At 50.2% G+C, this 17248-nt stretch overlaps 6 protein-coding genes across 6 annotated transcripts; 4 read left to right on the top strand and 2 right to left on the bottom strand.

The window, feature by feature from the left end:
* Positions 1-520: 520 nt before the first annotated feature.
* Positions 521-2509, top strand: NCS54_00910300 (Hypothetical protein; the record flags this gene model as incomplete). The annotated part of the gene is made up of 1 exon (XM_053154458.1): positions 521-2509. One exon carries the CDS (start codon positions 521-523, stop codon positions 2507-2509), a length of 1989 nt encoding a protein of 662 aa, XP_053010433.1.
* Positions 2510-3255: 746 nt separating this feature from the next.
* Positions 3256-5413, bottom strand: NCS54_00910200 (Ldi domain-containing protein; the record flags this gene model as incomplete). Its single annotated transcript, XM_053154457.1, has 7 exons — positions 3256-3840; positions 3891-4047; positions 4104-4214; positions 4288-4322; positions 4372-4444; positions 4492-5254; positions 5305-5413. 7 exons carry the CDS (start codon positions 5411-5413, stop codon positions 3256-3258), a joined length of 1833 nt encoding a protein of 610 aa, XP_053010432.1.
* Positions 5414-6108: 695 nt separating this feature from the next.
* On the top strand, positions 6109-7568 carry NCS54_00910100 (PKS-ER domain-containing protein; the record flags this gene model as incomplete). Its single annotated transcript, XM_053154456.1, has 7 exons — positions 6109-6337; positions 6384-6718; positions 6777-6872; positions 6926-7225; positions 7276-7326; positions 7373-7444; positions 7497-7568. The coding sequence occupies 7 exons, from the start codon at positions 6109-6111 to the stop codon at positions 7566-7568; spliced, it is 1155 nt and encodes a 384-aa protein (XP_053010431.1).
* A 1442-nt stretch (positions 7569-9010) lies between these two features.
* Positions 9011-10245, top strand: NCS54_00910000 (Hypothetical protein; the record flags this gene model as incomplete). Its single annotated transcript, XM_053154455.1, has 5 exons — positions 9011-9363; positions 9418-9507; positions 9558-9784; positions 9836-10020; positions 10078-10245. 5 exons carry the CDS (start codon positions 9011-9013, stop codon positions 10243-10245), a joined length of 1023 nt encoding a protein of 340 aa, XP_053010430.1.
* A 357-nt stretch (positions 10246-10602) lies between these two features.
* On the bottom strand, positions 10603-13006 carry NCS54_00909900 (Zn(2)-C6 fungal-type domain-containing protein; the record flags this gene model as incomplete). The annotated part of the gene is made up of 6 exons (XM_053154454.1): positions 10603-10884; positions 10946-12200; positions 12265-12414; positions 12488-12564; positions 12637-12784; positions 12891-13006. The coding sequence occupies 6 exons, from the start codon at positions 13004-13006 to the stop codon at positions 10603-10605; spliced, it is 2028 nt and encodes a 675-aa protein (XP_053010429.1).
* A 1213-nt stretch (positions 13007-14219) lies between these two features.
* On the top strand, positions 14220-16280 carry NCS54_00909800 (HMA domain-containing protein; the record flags this gene model as incomplete). The annotated part of the gene is made up of 5 exons (XM_053154453.1): positions 14220-14733; positions 14817-15091; positions 15152-15635; positions 15693-15715; positions 15801-16280. 5 exons carry the CDS (start codon positions 14220-14222, stop codon positions 16278-16280), a joined length of 1776 nt encoding a protein of 591 aa, XP_053010428.1.
* Positions 16281-17248: the final 968 nt, after the last annotated feature.

Raw genomic sequence — 17248 nt, 5'->3', positions numbered from 1 at the left:
CATCCAAAATCCTGATCTACATGCGAAGCATGAAGCGCACTCAGGGTCTAAAGTCTTGTCACGCTTCTGTGGTAGGTCTATCTCCCCCCTTTGTCATGCACGCTTCGGCTGCATCAGCTCCATTCACCCTGGAATACCTGACTGTGGACCAGATGGTTTCAAAGCGCCTTGAAACCCTTGAGTTCTTGCAGATACGAGGACGCCACGTGGACACGCCATTTATTTGTTGTTGAAGGAGGCCAGACACGGTATGGCCTCAAACCCCACAAGTGAGGCGTACTGGTTGATTTGAGGCCCCCTACACCCTCCAAAACTTGTTCTCGAAGCATCGCGATAAATTTGCCGTGTTGTCGCCTAGCATCGTGAAAGAGCGCTGAGATATTTCATATCAGGTGGTCGATACTAGTCAGCCTGGCCCAGACTCGACCTGCTGTTTGCTGGCATTGCTAATTTCTTTTTCTGCGGTATTTCTTGTCACCACATTCTTCTAGTGGTTCGCCTTCCTTTCAAGCTCAGCATAATGCCACCAACACGGCCACAAACCGACGCGACCCATTGGGCTGTCCTCATTGGCGTCAATTTCTACGCCGATCCCCAAGACAACACACTCCAGGGCGCCGTTGACGATGTTGAGGCCATGGGAGAATTCTTTACTCAGTGGCCGCATGTCAAGGTCTCAAAGCTCACAGCCTCCAAGAGGCCAGCTGGACAATGCCAAGACATGCCCGCCAAGGACCCCCAAGGTCAAGCAACGATAGAGAATGTCTCGGCTATCCTGAGAGAAGTCATAGATGCAGGCGCCCTCAAAACGATCAAAAATGTGTACATCCACTTTTCGGGCCGTGGAAAGAAGAACAGTGAGAAGGAATTGCGTCTTGGTCTTTATCAGCCAAACCCCAGCCTCAGCCCCGACTATACGATCAGCATGCTCAGGAAAGACATCGATAAGATGATCGATCAAGGCATGAAAGTCACTGTGGTGCTGGATTGCTGCTTCTCTGCGGGCGTCAAGCGAACAGGCCACTTTGCCTTGGGAGAAGTCTGCTTCCTTGAGGGTGAACTGGGCATGGAGGAGGAACAAGAACCTAAGTTGGACACTTTTTCTCCCCAAGATACATCGAAACAATTGCGAAGCGCAAGATTGCAAGTTGACCGTCTGCTTGATGCTCGAGGTTACACCATCATTACTGCCTGTGGCCAAGACGAACAAACAAGGGAAATCGAGGTGGGAAATGAGCGAAGAGGTGCTCTCAGTCACTTACTTCTCCGCTCCTTGCAGCTCCTGAAAAGCGAAGGCTCTCAAGTCACCCTCACTATGTTGCATGAGAACCTCCAGAATCAGTTTCGATCTCTCGGTCTTAACCATGTTCCTCGTCGTTATGGCAGCAGCAATATTTGCTTCTTCGAGAGTCTACTACCTGGGCCCGACGCCGTCTTTACTTCTGTCTTCTTTGATGACAACACGAAAGAGTACATTCTAAATGCTGGTCAGGCCCATGGGGTATGTGTTGGCGACAAGTATGAAGTGGCGGCATGGTGGACATCGGGGGATGTGCAACCTCGATCAAGGGAGCTGCCCGACGAGTTTGTAGTTGAGACGACACGAAGTCTCACTTCAGTCATCAAACTCATTGGATCCTCCAAAGAAGGTGATCCAAAGTTGCGTCCTTGGAAGGCCAGGCCTGTCAGCTTCTCCCCGCGTCAAAAGATTATGGTGCACATAACGGATTCCTTACCCCAGGCTGACGGAGAGCAGCTACGGCAAAGCCTGTCGGAGAATCCAGTCCTCGAGGTCTCTACTACAGAGAAACCTCTAGATTTGCCAACTTTACATGTTGAGCTAGACGCTGAAAATGCTTTCCGGGTGCTGGATGGCGCAGCTGCGCCGATACCCAACGTGCCGTGCATCGAGAGAAGCGCAGAACACTCCATGGATTCTCTGGCGCAAACCTTGGAACATCTGGCCAAGTTCAAATTTCTTCAGGGATTCGAGAATCTATCTCCAGACGCCGAGTTTGACAGATTATTTTCCATGACTTGCGCCGGTGAGTCTGGGGACGATGGCCGGTACCATATAACAGATGGCCAGACTTGGAGGCTTGATTTCGAAAACCTGGGACATGAGCCCCTCTTTGTCCACATTTTCAACATGTGTTCTTCTTGGAGCGTCAAAGATATTATCCGAGATGAAGGCGAGGACCCTGACGGGTTTGAAATCGCCCCAGGGTCTAAATTTCCCCTTTGCTTGGAGATGGAAATTCCCGAGCAGCATCTGCCTCGCACTGAAGACGTGTTGAAGTTCATTGTCACGAGCAAACCAACTCGCTTTCCCCTTCTCAGTCTCCCTGAGATTGGCGACATTGAGGCGACGCGTGGATCTGATGGATTCAGTGAGTTTTACGATTTCGTCTCTTCAGGTCTGGGGGCAATGAGAAATGACCGAGATGCGAAATGGTCAACTAAGACCTTTACTATTGTAATCAGTAGCCAAGAAGCCCCGTTGCCTTAGTGATGAGATCAGATTGACTTCACACATTGTTCTATTCTCTTCTTTCCTTCTGTACATATTAAAAAAATGCAAGCCCTTCTGTAATGAGTCAAATCATTTTTCTGCGGTTAGCTGCCCCTTAACAGTGGTTCCGGAAATATCTCTCAGGAGGTATTTGCACCCTCACATTTTTCAACCCAGAATGAACTTTCAGAAGGCAGGCCGGGTACCTCGAGGGCTACGGCGGCGGTGGCGAGAACACTTGGAAGAGAGCGAGAGGGCGTGAGCGTCGTCATGGTTTTTGAATCACTTCAACAAGTCATCAGAGGCTTTTGCATAGGAGCTCGATATGACACTTTCCAACATCTCCTAACCTCGTTTGCCATTAACAGCCGCTTGGCCCGAGTCTCTCCAAGGCCAACGATTACTCACACATCAAGTCACTGTCCAATGTTTTAGCAGCCGCTTCTTCAACGCATTTTGTATTCAAGCACAGGAACCAAGCCCTATAATAATGAGTGGCTACCACTGGAATAAATCTGTGTGCTTGCACAAGAAAAAGATGACACAAGGAAAGCTTTCTGTAGAGGCTCTTCAACACTACACTTCCAATCCATTCCGCCCTTATCACCATAGCCATGAGCGCATCTAAGCAGCAGGCTGGAGGATGATCTGAGTGCGACCGTTAATCTTGACTTCCGCCCAAGCCTTACCAGCCGAGTTAGCAGTGACAGAGCAGTGACAGAGCCTCCGGTGCTGAGCGAGTACTACTTGCCGGGGACCAGTCGCTCGAAACCAAGCTTGAAAGAACCGGGCTCCTTGCCGTTGTAGAGAACAAGGTCGAGCTTCTTGCCGTCCTCGCTGTAAGCCTTGGCGACGAGGACCTCGGGGAAGGGAGCATCCTCGAGAAGAGGACCGCTCAGAGCCTCGTCGGAAGGACCGTGAAGGGTAGCGTTGGCAAGATCACGCTGCTTGACGAGACGAGCCATGAGGGCGATGACCTGGCTAGTAGCAGAGAGACCCTTGTTTCGCAGGGATCCAGTCTTGGTGGCTTCAACAGGGAAGTAGACGTTGTCAAGTTGATCAAGAGCCTCCTTGCGGATCTTTTCGTCACCAAACTCGGCAGCGGTAGCAGCGATGAAAGCACGGAGGGGTCCCTCACCAGCACGGTAGTTGCCGGGGTCCATCTTGTCAGCGCCCTTGAGGTCATGGACAACAAGCTGATCCTTCTCGTCGTACTTGATGAACTCCTTGCGGATCATGGCCCAGTTGCGGTGAGCGAGGTGAGGAAGGTAGGCAGTCAGGAGCATGGCGTTGATGCAGTCGGTGAGAGTTCCGCAGAGACCAGGGAGCTTGAGACGAGTTAGCTTTGTAGTGAGCATGGAAGAAGGATTTTACTGACAGTAAGACCAGTGAATTCGCTGCGGATGGGAAGGATTCGGCCGTCGCACTCGGTAAACTCCTCCTCGAGAGATCGCTCAAATCGGTTCCTGAGTCTAGCACCGAGATCACGGCCAAGGATGCGGTCAGAGATGACAAGACCAGCCATGCCAGTGAGGCTTCATATATGTTAGCGACTTCTTTAATAGTTTGTGATATCAAATGGCCAGCTTACTTGCACAGAGAATAAGTCCAGTTGGGCTCGCAGGGGTACAGGCAGTAAGGGTTGTTGTCCATGTTCTCATGAAAGAGCGTCGGCCAGACCCTCGTAGTTGGTCTTGTAGTACTTTCCATCATCGATAAAAAACTCGAGGGCGTTCTTCTGGTGATACTGGCGATCTCCGGAGGCTTGCTCGTACAGACCGATAGCAGAGCTCAGGTAGCCGGTAACCATCTAGATGCGGTTAATATTTAAACAGAAACTGCACATAGAGTCTACTCACAATGTTGTCCTTCTTGATGGGGTCCCAGTCGCTAAGGGTGAACCTGCCGAAGATGGACTCCCACTTCCAGTAACTAAAACGGTGAGCATGTTAACAGGAGAAAAGGTTCGTTGTACTCACGACATGATGCGCTTCTGCAAGCTCTTCTCAATGCAGTTCTGCGAAGCCTTGGAGAGATAACCGTGGAAACCGGGGGCATAGTGGCACTGGTACAGGCTCAGAACATCAACGACACCATACAGCTGATATCGAACGGCACCAGTCTGGAACTGATCAATGACATCGTGAAAGCTAAAGTCGTCACGGGGGCTAAGTCCGCGCTCAAGCATGTGCTGGACGTGTCGAAGAGTCTCGAGGGACAGCTCTCGTGAGCCGGGGGCGGGAGCGGGAGTGGCATTCTCCATCTGTTCCTGGACAGCTTGGACAAGGTACTTGTTTCGCTCCTGAGCCTTGGAGTAGCCAGCGGCGTTGAGGGAACGGGCGTTGCTCATGAGCCAGAAGATATCGGTGTAGCAGAAGGCGGCCCAGAGGAGAGCAGAAGGTTCGAAAAGAGTGTCGGTGGCCATGTAGCCGGCAGCGATGCTGGAGCCAACCCACAAGGCGATGGGGAAGAAGATACCGCCCATGGCGAACCAGATGAAGATGGTGACGGGAATCAGGGCCACAGTGAGCAGGAATGCGGCCGCCGAAGTGAAGGTAGCGACAGCAGTAAAACCGGCTCCAGGGAAGAGAAAGCCGAGAGCTGCAGCACGATAGGCCGTGTTGCTGAGGTTCTTGAAGGCCCAAAGTCCAGTGAGCGACAAAGCTCCATACTGGTACAGAGTTCGTCGCTGGTGGTACTTCTTGACCAATCCTCGACCAGCATTGGTAGGAATCAAGACATCTATCTCATCATTAGACATTGCTTCTTGCTCAGCTTTTATCAGCGCTTACCTTGGATTGTCCAAGGTCCCCAGCCAAAGTCGCCAACAGGCTCGTCCTGACGGAAGGCCTTCTCAGTCTGGCTCTCACTCTGCAAAGTGATGTGCCCATTCCCATTCATCTTGTGATCCTTGATCTTTGCTGGATGAGAGGGAGCTCTGACGCATGATCATCATGGACGCCATTGGTGGCGGGGATGATCTTGGAGAGCTGTGACCACAAAGTTAGCAAGATGCTGTCGAATTGAAGTGGGAAGTCAATTACCGTAATTGTTGACATTGTGCTTTTCCTTTTCTCTTTCCCTAGAGAGTGTTGAATGAAAAGACAAGCTTGTTGAGTTTCGAATCATCATCTTTGGCCACGAGTCGCGTCTTTTATCAATTGTTTCCTCCATCATCATCTGAGGGGCGGTCCGGTCTCCGAAACTGAACCGCCCCAGACAGCAAATGCCGGATCCTGAGAGATCAGCATATCGACTGAATCGCGGGGCAACATGCGTGCGGGGAAACCGGAGAAGCGGAGAGAAGCATCTCCCCATGGGGAGAGTGATACAGTAGCTTAGCATCTGGGGAAGATGGCGCAAACCCGCTCAAGGGCCAAGGACGGGGAGGTCGGAAAGTTAGAATGGGCGGGGGGATACGGAGACGCCCGACTTGACGGTAGGCGGACCGTCACTAGCCCTGCTCGCAATTGACTTATCATGCACTTCAGTCCTTATATCTGACATGCAGTACATTTTTCTGCATCTGCTATCCATCCTTTCACGTCATAGTTTTCCTCCACATTTGTTGCGTCAAAACTCCATCTCGTTTCATCATGAAGGCCAATGTCCAGACCACCCAGGCCATCGTCTCCCACGCCCCAGAGGGTGGAAAGAGACGATGGATCCTTGAGGATGTTCAAGTAAGAGAGCCTGGAGGATACGAGGCCATTGTGGAAATGGTTGCTTCCGGAGTCTGCCATACAGATCTTGGATGCGGAACAGCTCCAGATGGAACTCCTGGTTTCCCTGTTCCCCCATACCCTCGCGTTCTAGGCCATGAAGGTATGCGACACAAACCCATAAACACATCATTTGCTTACAAAATCAGGCGCTGGATTCGTTCGAGCGGTCGGTTCCAAAATCACAAAAGTCAAGCCAGGCGATGCTGTCCTCCTGTCCTTCGCCTTCTGCACCCAGTGCCACAACTGCAAGTTTGGAGCTCCCGGCTACTGCCATGAATTTTCAGCCCTGAACTTTGCCGGCACCAAAAAGGCATTCCAGTTTCCAACTGGCACGGGGCCAGACGTTGGAGGGTCCTTTTTTGGCCAGTCGAGCTTTTCCAAGCTCAGTCGAGTTCAGGAGACGTCGCTCGTCAACGTCAGTCAGTTGGTTCGCAACAAGAATGACTTGAAGCTTCTGGCGCCTCTTGGCTGTGGTATTCAGGTAAGCAGCAATTCTTTTCATTCTTGAATATGACATCACCCACTAACCTTGCGTTCAGACTGGTGCGGGTACAGTGACTGAATTGGCTGCCGCCAAGCCGAGCGACAAGGTCGCTATCATTGGTCTTGGAGGTGTAGGACTTGCCGCCATTATGGTAAGTGATATCGGTTTGGGTGCCTAGATCAATCAACTAACCTTTTGGTACAGGCCGCAAAGCTCAAAGGCTGCCGAACCATCATCGGAATCGACCGAGTTCCCGCGAGAATAGAAATGGCCAAGAAACTCGGAGCAACTCACGGAATCGACACTTCGACCATTTCCAACCTGGTAAACGAAGTCCGCAAGGTCACTGAGGGCTCGGGAAGCACCATTACAGTCGACGCTACCGGTGTGCTTCCGTTGATTCAGCAGGGCTTGGAGTTTACTGCAAACCAGGGCAAGATGATTCTTCTTGGTGTTGCCCCGATGGACGCTGGGCTGGAAATTGCGGTTGTTCCTTACATGGTGGTGAGTATCGAAGCATTATTGAGAGATGGAAATAACTGACAACCTATCAGACGGGCAAGCAAATTATGGGCAGCATGGAGGGTGGTGTATACCCCGAAGATGTGCGTACTTGATTCACACCAGAAGGATACCTGCTAACTTTGACAGTACATCCCAAAAATGATCCGGTGGTACCAAAACGGGGAGTTTCCCGTCGACGAGTTGATCAAGTTCTATCCTGTAAGCTCGTCCCCGTCCTGTTACAACACCTCTCTGACCAACACTCCCGCAGGTACAAGATTATCAAAAGGCAATTAGAGACATGGAGGACGGATCCACGATTAAGCCTGTGTTGATTTGGTAGTAGCTTGAGTTAGCGTGGTTGGTCTAAATCTGGGCTGTAGGCGTTTTTAGGTGAGGTTAGGGGCAAGCTGAGAAGTGAGAATGTGCATATGATAGTCTTGTTAGGAGAATAGAAAGGATCGTTGATAACAGGAATGAGACGACGCGTTGTAGATGTGATGTCTTGCCTTAGAAAGTACTTTCAACTCTCTTATCACCACCCATAATGGTTTTCCTAACAATCTTCCCCACCTACTTCGCCTGGTTCTTGCAACACCAATCAGACGGCCATGACTCACACTGGATATAAGACCCTCTCAGTACCCGGGATTTGAACGACCAAGAAGCTGTCCATTCCCTTTTACTCACATAAACCTTGCATCACGGTGCCGCGCGACACCGCGTGTAGGGTACTGTCGGTATTTTCATGTCACTGGATTTACGTATTGCCATTTATTAGTAACTACACATATACTGCCATGACTTAGAATCTTTTCAGTATATGCTACAACTATCGATATTGTGCTTGATTCTAGGGTAGCCAAATCGAGGGACACGGTTCGCACATGAGAATGACCACAAGGAGCAACCGTTAGTGTTGTCCGCTCTTGGAGATATGTATTTATCACATGTTTTAATCCAAATCAGATGTAAAGAACAATGAATAAATAATCTCATGTAAAGCAACAATTCATTTCTCCTTCAAGTCTCCGCAGCCACATCCAAAATTCGACACCAGCTCTAGAAGCTGACAGTCAATCTCGGAACCAAACAAGTAACATCCCGTTCAGCCTCTCCCTGACTGGCTTGCACATCTCTCGAGTCAGACTGTCGCCTCAAATCACACCCTCATTTACCAACACCAAGCAAACGCTTCCTCCCACGTTGCAAAGCAACTCTGCAATTAGACTAACTCCTCATGTCGCATGTAACGAGCCGTTGCCCAATTGAGAAAGGATTGCGTCGATCGGTCCGCTCGCCGTCGGCATTTGATTGGATTGGCGCCCTTCCGAGCCATGCATAAGACAGCCCAGGGTTTCTCACTTGAGGAATAGCGTCGACTGCTAGTTCCGGGCGTCGTGGGCCGCTCTCCGCGTTCTTACCCCAGTAATAGGGGATTGTCTAGACTTCGGCAGTTGGACAATTTGCAGATCAGCTTCACAGGTATGCAAAGCGGTCCGAGAGGCTGTGATGGTATCCTGAGTTGAGTTGAGAGTGTGTTTCTGGTATCGAGACAATCGAAAATACATGGCTATCATTCACACACTTGCTGCACCTCCGGCTGAGCGGCGAACCACTCCCGTTCTTACAACCCCCATCTAGGTCGCCGCATCAGCTTCACGGATCACTGTCGGATCCTATACCGCCCCGTTCCCCAGCGTGGCATCCGGGGTGCATATGCTAGGGCCATGGTAGCTGCAACGGTCCGAACAAGGTGGGGGATTCTGGGGTAGAGCAGCGTGCATGCCTGCTCCTGGAACCCTGCCTGACTCGGCAGATGATAAGTCGCAGTCCCGAGTCAGTCGATCCAAGCCCAGTACCGACTATAAGTCGTTTCTGTCCAGCTGCACTCGCCGCAGTGATCTCAGCAACCCAATTCCGTCTTCTCTTCTTTACGAGTATCTCCTTATTATGACAACCCCCAAGTCTCAGAGCGGAAGCAGTGACGTCGATATGGGTCGTGTTGAGAACCTTGAGAATGTGCGCTCTGCCACCAGCATCTCCATGAGCCCAGAGATATTTGAGAAGCTCTACCTTTCCCCCCCGAATGCCGTCAAGGGAGATCTTAGGAAGACATTTGGCAACCCAACTCCCATGTTCGCCTGCCCATTGCCTCCACTCAAGAAGACCGTGATCTAATGATAAGATAGGGCACTTGCAGGGTTTCTGCTGGCTTTGATGCCTTTGACGGCTGCACTGATGGGTTGGCGCGGAGCCAGCAAGTTTGCCTCGTCCAACATGTATGTTTCTCTTGCCCCGCCTCGCATAATCACTCTAATACGTTTCTTAGTCCGGCCTACTTCTTCTTAGGAGGCGTCCTCATGCTGATCAGCGGCATCTTGGAATGGATTCTGGGCAACACTTACCCTGCCACCGTCTTCAGCAGCTTTGGCGGTTTTTATCTGACTTTTGGGGGCATCCTTAACCCATCTTTTGCTGCATTCTCTTCATATGCGCCCCCAGATGCCAAGTCTGCGGCCGAAGGCATGACTACTGAAGGGTTCAATGCCAGCCTAGGTATGAAAGAGTCTTGTCCATACACTGCACGCGCTAATCACGATTCATCAGGCTTCTTCTTGTTGGCAATGGCCATTTTATCCATCATCTACCTCATCTGCTCCCTGCGAACCAACGTTGCCTTCGTCATCATCTTCTTGACGCTGGTCCCAGCTCTGTTCCTGCTCGTCGGGGCATTTTGGGTTTGGGCTGAAGATTATACGGCCAATACACCCCTCGCCCAGAAGCTTTGCCAGGTACTTTGGTCCTATTTTACAGTGTCATGTACTCTTGCTAATGGTTGTGCTTCATAGGCTGCTGGGGCATTACTCTTTGTCACTTGCCTGTCAGGCTGGTATATCCTCCTCGACATCTTGCTCGCTGTTGTCGACTTTCCGATCCAGATTCCTGTGGGCGATTTGACAAACGTGGTCAAGAGCAAGAGTTCTAAGCCGTCCTATGGTGGCGATGGCGAGGCATAAAGGGGGCTGGCGAGTTTCTTCCGTTGGATGATACACACAAGGTGAATCGGTCTGATATACGATGAGTGGGATGCTATATGGGGTATCTTCGTTCAAAGAGACGTTCTGCTACCCAAGGGGGGAAATTGTCACCGGACTAATGCCCGGCAGAAATTGAAAAATGTGGTTATAGTAGTGAAAACCTTGATAGAAGCCACAAATACTTGTCCAAAATTGAATGCATTATCTCAATCCCATGCCGTCCTTGTTGCCTTTCAGTAAGAAACTAGCTATGACAAAAAACTAGTTTAGATGCTCACAAAACACTCTCGTAACCTTCCATAGCCTCATGCGCTGTCCCTATTTACCATAAATACTTCATGCGGTGAACTGTACACCCGACAGTGATTCAGTGCCAGCCATGTCAAAAGAGCTACTCGCTGTGAAATCTACGTCAAAGTTGAGAAACGACGGCGACTGTAAGTTTACAGGAAGTTGACCCTCTGGACTAGTGGACCTGGAGCTCCCACACATGGCGCCGTAGTCTACCATGGACCATAGAAGAGCCTCCAATTCTGGTTCGATCTCGAAAGAGGCATGTGGATCAATCAATCTTTGGAAGGCTTGGGCATGTGCGTCAAAGTTGACGAGTTGCGTGTGCTGTTTACAAGTTAGCTGCTTTAGTGCTGGAAACCACGATTCAATATTTCGTTTTGCTTACCATCTTTGAAGCATGATCCCAGAATGCACCCATGTCTTTCAGAATGCTAAGACATTGCTGTCCAGGTTCAAGAAGCTCATGAGGCCCTTGTAATTTGCTCGAGGCGCCATGAATAAACAGCGAGAGCACACTGCCTGCAAGGCATGTTGAATAGGCGTAGAACGACGCCTCAACGTGACATCCGGCTTTCTGCGCCTGATCCAGCAGAGCCGGTATCTTGCAGGCGTGCTCACTGCATGTTTGGAAACTTCGAGACAAGAAACTCGAGGGGGCCTTAGACTTGACCTTTTGCAGTCGAAGAGCCAGGAGGAACGGGTGATTGAGCAGGCAATGACATAGGTGGAAGACGACGCGTGCAAAGATGGCGTGGCCGACTGTTTGATGATCTAGTGAGCCATCGGGTAATGTGTTGTTGGCGATTATGTCGTTGACTGAGAGGTCCTCCACATGTAGGTGTTGTTCAGTCAGGAGGAGAAAGGAATTGATTGCTGCAAACTCGGAACGCGAGTCCCATGGTAACACGTCGTCCGTTTCGCGCTCGTGGAGGACATAACGCGCACAGCGGCCCAGAGCGGATGCTACAAGGATAGCAAGAGTGAAATGGCCTCGAATTTCGCCAAGATCCGTGTTCCAATTCAAGAGTTGGTGGAGAGTAGCAGTTTGCTTCCAGGTGCCGGTTCGGAAAACCTCTTCCTCGCAAGGTAGTTGGACATGGCAGTCTTCGTCGGCGATGGCTGGAGGTCTGGCTTTGCCGCAGGATACTAACTTGTCAAGAAGATATACCGACCAGAAAACTCGTCTCCGTTCTTCTTGTTCGACAATGGGGAGCATCGGACTGGGTTCTTTCATGAGCTGTAGATCCTGGGCAATCCTGACTGCGAGACCGATTTTAAGCCATCCTGAGCTTGTTCGGCCAGCTGTAAAGTCCACAATAGCCAGGAGGTTGGTTGTTTGCGCGACATGAAGATTTGGGCAGTTTTCCACCGTCAAATGCTCATTCAGAACACTCAACCAGGCTTGTCGCGCATAGCTCTCCATTGCCTCGTGTGTTCGTCCTTGGAAATAGTCGTGGTTTGAGAATCTCACCGAAGATGCCAGAACCGCAAAGATCAAGCATCTCGGTAAGATCATGAGCCCGAGCAACTGTCGGAAATGTTCTTCTTGGAAATACGCATACGGCTGGTTATGGGCGTGGATGAAGTACGTGTCGACCAGATGCTGCACTATTTCATCGGGTGGCATCGTGCTGAAGGGTCTGGATAATAGTTAGCCGGGAAAGGTGGGGTAGGTCGCGTGAAGTGCTTGTGAGGAGGCCTTACTGTGTGTTCGAATCAGACTGAGTCAATGGCGAGGGCATGGAAAACGATAATCGTTGCTGGCTTTCGAAGCCATATTCTTGCGAAGGCATCGATGGTCGAGATGGGGAAGCAGCATCTTCCAAGGATTGATCGGAGGACTTGCGCCTGACGCTTCACAAGGTGTAAGCGTACGTGGACGTCGCCTACGATTGCGCGATGGCTTCATAACATTGCACCCACTTACCTTGCCTCTTGAGCTCCTTGTTCACTCAATCGAGCCAGCTGAGCTTCAATTGTGCTGAGTCTCCTCAGCAGATCCGGCTACGACATCGCAGGTTAGCCTTGGTATCTACGGCAGCGCGCAATTGCTATCATCTCGATCGGGGGTCATACGTCGCCAAAGCTAGGAGGGAACGCAGCAAGCGGATTGGCAGCCATGGCGGCCATGGTCGCAGAGTAGGACTCGTAATGGCACGAGCGATTGACGCGCCGACAGTTCATGCATCGTGGGCGATCTCCAGAGCATTTCGTCTTTCGCTGTCTATAGTCAATGTCAGCATTGGCGTCCACTGTTGACAGGTCATGTCGCAAATGCGCATCCTGGCGATTGAATCGCGGCGCATCGGAAAGGAACGCGGAGCTCATACCGACAGCTGGTGCACGCCTGTCGAATGCGCCGGATGCCTCCGGACCCCGAAGAAGGCGGCGCCTGGGGCCTGGTCGACTCTTGCCAGGTGGCAGAAGAAGTTGTTGTGGTGGACATGGCTCTAGATAGGACGCGCAGTCATGGGGTGGTTTGACGGTCCGGGAGAAGGAGGTCGAGATAACGTCAAAGTAACGATTTGTGGGCTTGTTGCGATTCATGGGGAAGCGTCGTCATTGCTCGGGAAGCACGAGTTTGGTGAGAGACCGGACCCAGGAGTTGACCCATGGCCGAGAGCGGGGTAACCCTCCCTTCGTCCTGGGGGCAAAGTGACAAGGGAAAGGGAAACGCAAAGGCACCTGGGTTTGCGGTGCGGCCTGAGGAGCGAGTTGAGTTGATCCCTCGGGTCGAAGCTACGACGCAAGAGGGTAGCTTGCGGGGGTGGAAATCCGGGGGCATCTGCCCTTGGATGTGTTTGTGATCTCCGGTCCGACTGGGAACAGCTCAAGGTGAGGGTCGAACAGCTCGGTGGTCGACCGAGACTCTCAGCTGCCGTGTTCACACTGACGGGGGATTGGAGCTACTGGCGTGTTTGATCCAACTCATTACTCATTCTATATCACATCTGTCCATCACCATCTTCTGCGACCATAAGTTCTACTGTAGCCCCGCCGCCAATGACTCGGTTAACCGTTGTAAGGGGGACGCTTGTTCCCACCACCCACGTGCCGCGCCTCAACCAAGCCTGATTCAACTCGATTTTGGGTCACCTCGTGGCGTCGGTAGTTCGCTCGCTAACAGGCGAGGGTCTGCCCCTGCCTTGAAGTCTAGCTTTGTGGAGATGATTGGTTGTCTTCGGACATGTGCTCCATGGCAGTGACGGAAATTCCGGGGCTGTGTTGGCCCGCGTTATCCAAGCTCCAGAACCCAGATCTTGACAAGATTGCCAGTAACTCCGCAAGCAATTGTGGGAGTCATGGGGAAAGCACGGGAGAGGCAGCTTGAACAGTGACTCCTCTGCCTCAAACCATTCTAGACCAAATACGGCATAGTTCTATCCCTGTGACCTACGTCCCGATGCCGTCGGAGGTCGGACCGCTCAGTGCGGAGACTGTCCCGCAATATATCCCAGCAGCTCCTCCGCACCAACCAACAGCCCTGGTTGGCTTCACCAGCGACGATATTATTGTTGATGATCATGGCATTTTCATTCAAAAGAAAATGCCAGGCACAATAACGAATAAAGCAATCATCAACTCATAACGACACTGAAACCCAATGCCGTAAAACACCGTACTTTATTGACGACACTGCTCGGTTCGCTGCGTCCACCATGGCTTGCTGCTACATAGCTGCCTTCTGCATCAGCCAACTGGTCAACGCCTGCCAGTTTCTAGACCTCGAAAACTCGATTCGATACAATGAGGACAAGCCCGAGTTGCAGTATCCTGAGAGGCTCAGAACAGCCGACGACCAGAAAGTCGAGAGCAACCCGATTGTTCTGTCGCTCTCAGGCATGACATGCTCCGCCTGCTCGAGTTCCGTAGAGGCCTCTTTGAACAGCCTTCCCGGTGTTGATAGGGCTAGGGTATCGTTGGATCTTCAACAAGCAACTATCGTTGAGAACAGTCCAAATTTCGACCGAGAAGCGATCAAGAATATGGTGCTTGATCTTAGATATGGAGTGGAGATTGGACCTCGATCACCGAAGGAGATAATAGACGTTTTACGGTCCAAAGAGGAGATTGCTCGGCTCAAGTCAAGTTTCTCTCAACTTGCTCAATGCGCCACCATCATCCAGCTCGTCAGCTTGCTCCTCTCAAATTTGGGCGAGAACGGCTATCCTCGTTTATTCTATTCTTTATCCATCTGTTTTGTGCATCCCTCGTTCTATTTGCACAGCATCAGTACATCTCATGGATACACATAGACGGCTGGAAATGGGTTCGAGGTGGAAAGCCGAACATGAACACACTCATCTCCTCATCCGTCTCCCCCGGGACAGCCTTCTCATTCCTCGACCTTCTGATTCGAGGCCCTGTCAAAGCAACCCCATATTATTGTTCAGTCATTGAACTTGCTCTTGTGGTGGTTTCTGGGAGATATCTCGAAACCATGTCCCGCCGGTCTGCGGCCGAACACTTGATCAGGGTCTATCAGCCGCTTCTGGAGGACCAATATGTCAAGACGTACTCGACGGGACAGGTACACTTTCTTTCACACTAAAAAAGGTATATCACTAACCATGGATGGCTCGTCCCTCAGAGCTTCCTTCGACCCGGAGACGAAATCGTCATCGAATCCTTTTCCACCATTCCGTGCGATTGCTACATCACTCTTGGCTCGGCTTCAATCAACCAAGCAATTGTAACAGGCGAATCCATGCCGGCCAAGAAGAGCGTCGGCGACTTCCTTCTTGGCGGCACTCAAAATATGGGTGAACAGCTTGTCTGCGTCGTGCACAAAGAACAGGGCAGCTCGTTCTACGCTCAGCTGGTACAGAGCGCCGTTGAAGCCTCCGGATCCAAGTCGGAAGATTTCCAGTTTTTGGACCTTATGATGAATTACTTTGTCATCATTGTCATGTCTCTGGCCATTTTGGCGCCCCTGAAAGACATTTACTGGTCAGCCCACTCGTTGAGCGACACGTTTCTTCGGGTGGCCATCCTGCGTTGCATGACGATCCTGACCTGCGCGTGTCCATGTGCATTGGGACTAGCGATACCCTCAGCAGTTGTATCAGCTGCTAGTAAGTCATATACCTATGGATCTGATAAGAGAATAGTAAGATTAACACTTCCATCAGACGTCGCTGGCCAGAAGGGCATAGTCCTAAACAAAAGGGTTTTCCACGATTCAAAAACTTTGCAGCACCCAAACAGTCGTATTTTACAAAACTGGGACCCTCACGAAGGCAACATTAGACGTTTCGCGCTTCCAGACGTCAAAGACATGGGCCCATCATACGGCAGACTTTTGGACCTACATATGTGCGATCGAGGAACACACCATGTCGACTCATCCCCTTGGACGGGCCATCTTCTCCGCCGGAGTTGCGCATCTAGACGATCCTTGGGTAGAGGCCAAGATGGACCTTTGCACTGAAGGAGTAATGGTTGAGCCGGGTATGGGGATTTCGGGGGATGTGTCGATAGCGAGTCAGCCGTGGCAGCACGTCACCATCGGGAGTCTACGGTACCTGCAATCCTGTGGCATACTTGATCTCCCAGAAACGCCCCAGGAGACCGACCGTGGAGTGATATCTGTTCACATCGGTATAGATTACACATATGCCGGAACACTGTTAGTCACTGACGCCGTGAGGGAAGACGCCAAAGCTACGATGAGACAACTCGATCTCATGGGTTGCGAGACCAAAATGGTGCGTGACTAGCGGAGGAGGCGATGGCTATGAATAACCTCTTCTCTTGTTACTAAGGCAGACCTTGCGATGCCCTGAATTCCTAGGCGACCAACCGGAGACGAATACCGCCTAAGAGCCTGATGGCATATATCCATAGTTATCCTTAATTAGTCGAGCTATAATATAAGCTATATTATACGTAAGATCAAGAGCAGAGCAATATAGTCTGACCCGTAGCCTATAGCTATTATATATATAAACATTCTAATAGTCGCCTATTGTAAAAGTCTGTATAATAAAAGGTCTTTTATAAATAAAGTTCTAGAAAAATAAGCTTATAAGATATAAGCCTAGGATTTTAGTAGCCTATACTTTAGCTTATGCGCTTTCTTATAGTTTGCTTACCTAAGCAATACATGCTTAAATAAGCAAGATATGCTTAAATAAGCAAGATATAAAGAAGTGTTAATATTGCCTTTTCTGGGCGTATTTCCCTTTTAGGAAGGTCACGTGATCTCGGACTTAGGGCTTTATTAAAAGCCTGATAACGGCATTAAATCTATCGTCTTCTAAAGGGTATTTCCTATCTGGTTTTAAACATCCTAGTTTAAAATGCTATAGGTTTTAACTTCTATTATGCCATAACATGGCTTCTAGTTATCCGTTATTAGTAAAACTAACAGGGTTTCAAAGCCCGGAATTAGGGCTATCTAACGGTATAGCTTTTATCCAAATCGGGCTAATAGATTCCAAGTAATTTGCTATATAAGCTATAAACCCTCTCTTAGAAATAGCTCCTTAGATCTTTAACTAATATAAGTAAGAAGAATACTAATTAAGAGCTAGTCTTCTCTATTTTTAACCCTATATTATATTTACCTTATTTTTATTACTCTATGATTTCTTACTTAGCTAATTAGCTTTATATAAGGACTAATACTACTGCCTATTTACCTCTTATTGCTATTACCTACCCTATAGTCTTTAAAGGCTATATT

Source organism: Fusarium falciforme, chromosome 7, assembly GCF_026873545.1.
Source record: "Fusarium falciforme chromosome 7, complete sequence".
Taxonomy (NCBI): domain Eukaryota; kingdom Fungi; phylum Ascomycota; class Sordariomycetes; order Hypocreales; family Nectriaceae; genus Fusarium; species Fusarium falciforme.
Note: the sequence above shows the minus strand (reverse complement) of the source record. Positions and strands in the feature narration are given on the sequence as shown.